General features: G+C 59.5%; 1 protein-coding gene across 6 annotated transcripts in view; it reads right to left on the bottom strand.

Moving 5' to 3' along the window:
• Positions 1 to 416: 416 nt before the first annotated feature.
• LOC113216400 (titin) overlaps positions 417 to 6,762 on the bottom strand; it is a 14,635-nt gene continuing 8,289 nt past the window's right edge. For 4 of the 6 annotated variants that reach the window (XM_052276352.1, XM_052276350.1, XM_052276355.1 and 1 more), the window contains 9 exons: positions 6,365 to 6,461; positions 5,936 to 6,109; positions 4,987 to 5,048; positions 4,756 to 4,915; positions 4,482 to 4,678; positions 4,205 to 4,372; positions 4,001 to 4,127; positions 1,942 to 3,579; positions 417 to 1,563 (listed from right to left, as the gene is read on the bottom strand). In XM_052276352.1, coding sequence (XP_052132312.1) covers positions 1,319 to 1,563; positions 1,942 to 3,579; positions 4,001 to 4,127; positions 4,205 to 4,372; positions 4,482 to 4,678; positions 4,756 to 4,915; positions 4,987 to 5,048; positions 5,936 to 6,109; positions 6,365 to 6,461 — 2,868 coding nt within the window. In that variant the 3' untranslated portion in view covers positions 417 to 1,318. The remainder of the gene's footprint in view (positions 1,564 to 1,941; positions 3,580 to 4,000; positions 4,128 to 4,204; positions 4,373 to 4,481; positions 4,679 to 4,755; positions 4,916 to 4,986; positions 5,049 to 5,935; positions 6,110 to 6,364; positions 6,462 to 6,762) is intronic. The other 2 variants (XM_052276351.1, XM_052276353.1) reach the window with 2 other exon arrangements.

Raw genomic sequence — 6,762 nt, forward strand, 5'->3', positions numbered from 1 at the left:
GGGGGGACTGACTGGCGTGGGTGGATAGTACTGGATCGGTACTCATAAGTTGGACAGTTCAAAGATCAATAATAACGCGTTTGTCGAAAACAATGTGGCCAGTAGAGGCCAGTCATCCTCCCTCCCTCCCTCATCTTCTGTTTTCTTCCTCTCAGAACAATAATTTTATATCTCGCACGGGTGTGTCTGCGTCTCACATTCTTGTGACGTCCTTGAGTTCTATTTACGGACAGTCACCTTGCCCTCACGCCGCACGCCTCCTGCTTGCAGTAACGGTTACGTCAGAAAGGTTGCCTACCTCGTAGGCGGGACCGCGTCAACGCGGTAGCGCTGCCTCAGCCCGCATAATATCCCCTCGGAGATGGTCAATGAAGCGATGAATGGGGATGGAGGAATTGAAGTGAGTGTAAGATGGGTAGGAGGACAAAAAAATTGGTCTTTATTAACATTTTTTGAAATCCTCAAGCTGGTTTTCCATGATGACTAGCTTATACAACACAGCCAAAATCATATTTGAATAAAGCAGAGTAAACTTAGAATCGAAGTAGAGAGAAGCATTTGGCTACTCCTCATTCATTTCAACGTAGCAAAAGCGTATACATATAAATAGCTTCAATTTCAGAAGGGGATTACATGAACTTCCCATGACGAAACATTTAAAGAGGAAAGATTGTTTTAGATCATAACAAAGGTCGAGTAGAACATATAGGCAAAAGCAAAAGGCAAGCATTATCATATGTTCAGAAAGAGGGTAGTTGCGTAAATATCAGAAGAATTTTAATGTGGTTCTTCCTTGAAAAGCACGCCAGCAGCGATATCAGCCCCCTTTCAGTTCATTCAATACGATAAAACATAGCTCTCTTGCCCTGTTCTCTGGAGGAATAAATCAAATTCTAGCAGAGACTGGATTACAAAAGAAAGTTATTACTACGATATCCCTGTCCTTGGGATATGTACACAGAGAGAGGGATACATGATGTTCACATCACACAACGGATTTCAATAGGACCAACAAAAAAGAACTTAACAGTAAAACATAAAACATAAGTAAAAGCGATTACTGCGGGAAAACGAGAAATGTCTGATATAATGCTGGTTTCGATCTTTTGTCATCGCACTTTTTTTTCGAGTGCGCGGGTAAATTTTCAGGATCAAATAATCAAGTTCAAAAGTTTATCTCAATCTAACGATCTGCTTGTATGCATGCGGGCTGCACCACGCTCCCACATGTCGACAAAGTGAACAAAACGACGACGCTCTCGACCTCGGCCATGAGATGTGAGGCGGGGCGAGGCCATCCTCTGTCGCCTGTCCCGGCCTATAGGTCGGTGGCGGCGATGGGTTTGCTGAAGGTGACTGGTCGGTAGTAGTCCATGGCGCCGCCCCAGCCCCGGGGCGCCGTGTTGTAGTTCTGCAGCAGGCTGTAGTCCATGAACACCGTCCTTGGGGGTGGCTCGGGGGCGGTGGCGGAGGCGGGGGCGGCGCCTGGGCCCTGGGCCTCACGCAGTAGCAAGGGGGCGGGCTCCTCCGGGGGCCCGCGGAAACTGAGCAGCGCGCTGTCACCTGGGGGCAGAGCGCACACAATGTAACCCGCCGGGCACAAGGGGAAGGGGCAAGACCCGTGCAGCGTGCGCGCGTGCAGGCCTCAGAGATAAGCGGGTGTGCCAAGCTGGAGCGGAGCGGAGCGGGCCGTGACCGCCGTGACAGGGAAGCGAGCTGTTATCGGGAAACTGCGGGAGCCGATAAGCGAAAGCGTGTTAGACAAAGCCGCGTCAAGGCGCGAGAGTGGAGGTGCAACGGGGCTCAGGAGCGGTCCTGGACGTCGTGTTGGAATCGGCAACCGGGCTCAGAGGTTGCTGGCGGTTGTTCCCGTGGGAGGGCGAGGGGAGGGGGAGCACGCCGTGCTAAGGGGGTGGGGGGCGCCGGGGCGCTTGGCCTTACTCAGGGGCGTGTTGAGGTCGGTAGGGGTTCTGGCCGGCGGCTCTGGCTGCTGGAAGAGCTCGGGGTTCCAGGGCTTGGGCATGGGCTGGAACTTGTCCAGGGTGAGGCGCAGCGTGGTCGGCGGTTCGGGCGGCGCGGGCGACGGGGACAGAGCGAAGGGGTAGTCGCGGCGGATCTGGTCCTCCAGCTGCTCCTTGGCGCGCTGCGCCTCCGTGTCCTCCAGGACGAACTCGGGTGGCGGGCCCATCTCCAGCTGCGGCTCCAGCTGCGGGGCCGGCGGCAGGTGGTCGACAAAGGCCGCGGGCTCCAGGGTGGCCGAGGGCGGGCGCGCAGGCAGCATGGACGTGAAGAGCCGCGTCTGCACGGCCGTGTTGGCCACGTACTGCACGCCCTGCCCGCCGTTCTCGAAGCTATCGATAAGGTGCTTGACGGGCACGGTCACGGCCGCGCCCAGTGGGTTGGGTGCGGCGGAGGGCAGCGGCGACCTCGGTGGAGGGAAGTCCTCGGGTTCCTCCTCCAGGGAAGTCTCCCTCGACAGGGAGTCACCGAAGCGCAGCTCCCGGTGCACGGGGCGCAGGTGCACGGAGCTGGGGTCAATGTTGCCGTACAGGGGCGTGGCGCCCACCACCTGGCTCGGCGGCTTCGGCGTGGGGCGGGGTGCAGGCTCCTCCTCTTCGGCCACTGTCTCCGACGCAGCTTCCGGGCTGGGCGGCTTCGACTGAGCCGCAGGCTGGACGGCAGGGGAGGCTGACTGAGGAGAGGGCTGGGCCGAGGGCTGAGGAGAGGGCTGTGCAGTGGGCTGTACAGCGGGCTGAGCAGAGGGCTGGCCAGTCGGTTGAATAGCGGGCTGAGCAGTCGACTGGAAGGCTGACTGAGCAGAAGGCTGGAAGGCGGGCTGGACGGCCGGCTGGACGGGGGAGCGCGGTTGTGGCTGCGCCGCGGGGCTGCCCCCCAGCCGCGGGGGTGGCCTGGCTGCGGGGATGGGGCTGGTGGGCGACCTGTCCTGCTGCTGGCTGGACTGGTGCGCGTGCACGGGCCGCAGCTTCACTTGCGAGGGGTCCACGATGCCGTACAGCGGCCGCGCGCCCACCACCTCACAGGCCGGCTTATGCCGACGGCGAGGCTCCTGCTCCGCGGGTCGCGCTTCTGGCGCTTCCTCGGGCGCCGGCAGTTGAGCGGGCTTTTCTTTTTGTTGGACCTCTTTCGGCCGTTCCTCGGCCGCTTGTTCGGCGGCCACCGGGGTCACTTGCTGTTTCACCTCCTCGGGCGTCTGGAATCGCACCACCTTCTCTTGGGGCCGCTCCTCGACGGCCCGCTCGGCCTCGACGGCGCGGAGGTGCCTCTGCACCTCCTCGTCTTCCTCCTCCTCGTGATTGGCCTGTTGCACGAGGACGGCGCGCTCTATCGTCTCCCGGACGATCTGCTTGGCGCTCTCCACGACCTTCTCCACCTGCCGCACCATCACGTCATCCTCGTCGTCATCCACTTCGACGGCCTCGTGGATAGCCGAGCTGGTCAGCCCGTTGGTGAGTCCGTTGTGTTCCTCCCTGGAGGACACGATCGGGGCGGCCGGGGTCGAGCTGCTCGTGGTGGTGGTGGTGCTGGTCGTCCCGGACGAGGCGTTGAAGGACACCGTGCCTGTGCGTTCCAAGGCGGGTGCGTGAGACGTGAACTCAGCGCGAGCCTCAGCGGCGTGTGCGGGGTGCGGTGCGTGAGTGAGGTGCATTTATGCCGCGGTGCAGGTTGCCAAGCGTGGATTAGAATCAAACAGCTGGTATTATGTACATCTATGTTAGCGTCAATAATCATGAAGCGTGAGAGTATGCATAGCGGCGCCGTGTTGCCTGTAAGGCTACTTCATTTATGCGTAAACATTTCGATACTTTTTTAAAATGTTAGAACTAGTTCTGCTAAGTTCGTGCTATTTGTCGTACGACACTGGCGGTGGAGGTCTAGATGTTCTGGGCGAGCACCCCGACACACACGTAGTGTCGGTTAAGGAGACCACCTGACTAAGATTCAAGTTGACACATCACATAGCATCGGCTATCGCACTCACCGTACTGGTGCGACGCGTTGTACTGTCCCCAGCCACGCGGCGCCCGGCCCGCGTACAGGGAGGCGTCCCCAGTGGACAGGGGTCGGACGGTGGCCGCCGTGGTGGTGGCTGTCCAGGTGGGCGTGCCCTGCGAACGCGAACACGTTGAGGAGTCTTGCCCGGCGGGGATGCCGAGGAAAGGGCGACCCGCACCATAGTACTCACCACTGCAGGAGTTCTGGGCGGGGGCATGGGGGCGGAGGAGGGTATGCTCAGCGGGGGGAGCTTGGCGTCCTGGAAGGCAGTGTCCACGGAGCCCGTCTCCAGGGCCGCCTCCCACGGGCTCTTCACCAGCTTGACGCGGGGCTGCGAGAACTTCTCCTGGAATTTGAGCTGCGAATTAGAAGCGGGGCGTGAATCGAAAAGCGAAAGCGTTACAGAGGTTAAGCGTGGCGGCGGATAAACGTTTCAGGGTTAGTCACGAGTTCGCAGCAGTCCGCACCTGGATCTCGTTCATGCGCTGCACGGTGTGCACCTTGGCGGTGCCATTCGTGAGGTAGGATGCTGCCGGTACAGGCAGCTTGGGGGCGGGCGAGGTAGAGGACTCCATCGTGGACGTGGTGGAGGAGGACCTCACCGTTGTCTCGTCCACGACCCACTTCTCAGACTTCTTACGCCGCTTCGCAAAGAGTTCAGCGCCTGCGGCGAAACACATAGCCGTGAACAGCAAGTCCTAAGCGCACCGGAGTCGTGACCAAAGCAGGACGCCTACTCACCCTTGCCCTTGGGCGCGTTGAGGTCCCGCACGAGGTGGAAGCAGACTTCCGGGCTGAGCGCTCCGCACGGTGGGTCCACGCCTTGCTTCTGCAAACTCCACAGGTCCTGGACCTGGCCACGAGGGTCCATCACCAGCTTGAGGACGGGCTTGTCCCTCTGCTGGAGGACAGATAACGTCACTGCGGGGCCAGTTTCGCTCGGTTTCACTGGGATACAACGGTGGCACTCACCTGTCCCGAGGGCGCCGCATCTGGGACGGGGGTGGTCGGGGCGCTGAAGCCCTCATCGGTCGCTGCGCAAAGAGACAGCGGGGTTTAAAGTTGCGTGGCAGGTAAAGGCAGGTGCGGCCCGCGCTGGACTCCAGGCGCGTTCCAGGTCAAGCGCTCTCCAGCTCCAGGGCGTATAAACACGACACGGGCAGGACCAGCGGCGCGGCGGAGCAGCGACACCGAGCGAGGTACGCGACGGCGAGCGAGGTACGCGACGGCGAGCGACGCGGCGACGGGGACGTCCTCAGACTGCACCGGACCGCAGCGCTCGACCCGCTCGGCACGCCGAGGGCGAGTGTCTTCTATGCCTCTCCGTCTCTCTCGCTCGCACCACTCGGGCACCCTTCGAGCCTCTCGTTCCCTCCCCCTTCCCTCTCCCCCTGCCCTATCGAACGGCCCATCACATGACATTTGAGAGGAAAGGTGCACCGAAGAGGCGGGAGGAAAAGGAGAGACAGGGGATGGGATGGCACAAAGGTCAAACGTCCCCTTTCTTCTAATGTTAATGAAGTTACCGAAGCCCGAAGTATATAGTAGGAAAAAGAGTGGGGGAGTGTTCCCTTCCCTATTTCGGAGGCAGCTTTGAACCTTTCTGGTCGAATACCATATGCCTTAGCCCGGGCTTGGTTTCCTATAAACGCTTAGAAGTTAAAAGTCAATGAAATCGCAAAATAAATAATCAAACCCTCGTGTGTGTAAGGGTGGGGAAGCCCCCGGCTTGCGGGGAGGGTATGTTCGCGCCCGCCCCTTCACCATGGCCGACATACCTACATACCCGGGGTGCCTGTGCGAGCCGCAGCACGACACGGCCGTGCGTAGCTGCGAGCAAAACGTTGACGCGGGATAGCGGGGGCCGCGACCACACCTACCAAAACGACTTACTTCCTGTCCTCGACGTCAAGACACCCACCTGCGTGCACCCAGCCGGCCGAGCGCTTCTTCCGGTTGACGTACATGGTCTGCCCCTTGGAGCGCTGGTTGGAGATGTCCGACAGCGAGGTGGAGATGCGTCTCGCCAGCTCCACCTGCTCCTCCACGGTAGGGTGCTCCGGGCCGTAGAAGCTCGACGAGGCATACATGCGGCCTAGGAGTACAGAAAAACTGTCAGTCAGTGTTGTTCATCAACTGCGGTTTGTTTGTTCGTTCCCTTCCACCAGTTCTATTCTTCGGTTAAACAAAATTCGACAAAATTTATTTCATTACAAAGTGATGCTATGATGCCATACTGCCATATTAAAAACGACTCGCGGCATGCAAAGCAAATCTGCCACAAATGTGAAAATATTTTTCCCAGAAGACTGTATCAAGTCCGACGCGCAGAATGTTATCGCCCACGTACTTTTCCGCGCCGGCGTCGACTCTCCGCTGTCGGTGGCAGGAGTGAAGAGCCTCTCCAGGTCGATGTGCGCGGGTCCTCCCCGCGACCGGTCGTCATCCTGGAGACAGTGAGGAAGAGAACGTCAGAAGGGGGTGCCGACCCGATCAGAGGTAGAGGTCGACAACAACAAGCAGGACGCCGTGCGCGGTCGGCGTACTTTTAAACCTCAGCCACTAAAACACGTTTTACTGCCGGCAAATCAGCTCTAAGGAGAGTTGTGCGAGCAGCCAGAGCTCAGAGCTCAGAGCCAGCCCGACCTCCACCGGCCGCACGCCGCACGCCGCACGCACGGCGCAGAGCCGCCAGTTTTTGAACCTTTTATTCTTAGCTTGGGCGGAGAGGGGGAGGGGAGGAGTGAG

The sequence above is a fragment of the Frankliniella occidentalis genome, unplaced genomic scaffold (assembly GCF_000697945.3).
Source record: "Frankliniella occidentalis isolate FOCC.00 unplaced genomic scaffold, Focc_3.1 Scaffold2632, whole genome shotgun sequence".
In the NCBI taxonomy this organism is placed as follows: Eukaryota; Metazoa; Arthropoda; class Insecta; order Thysanoptera; family Thripidae; genus Frankliniella; species Frankliniella occidentalis.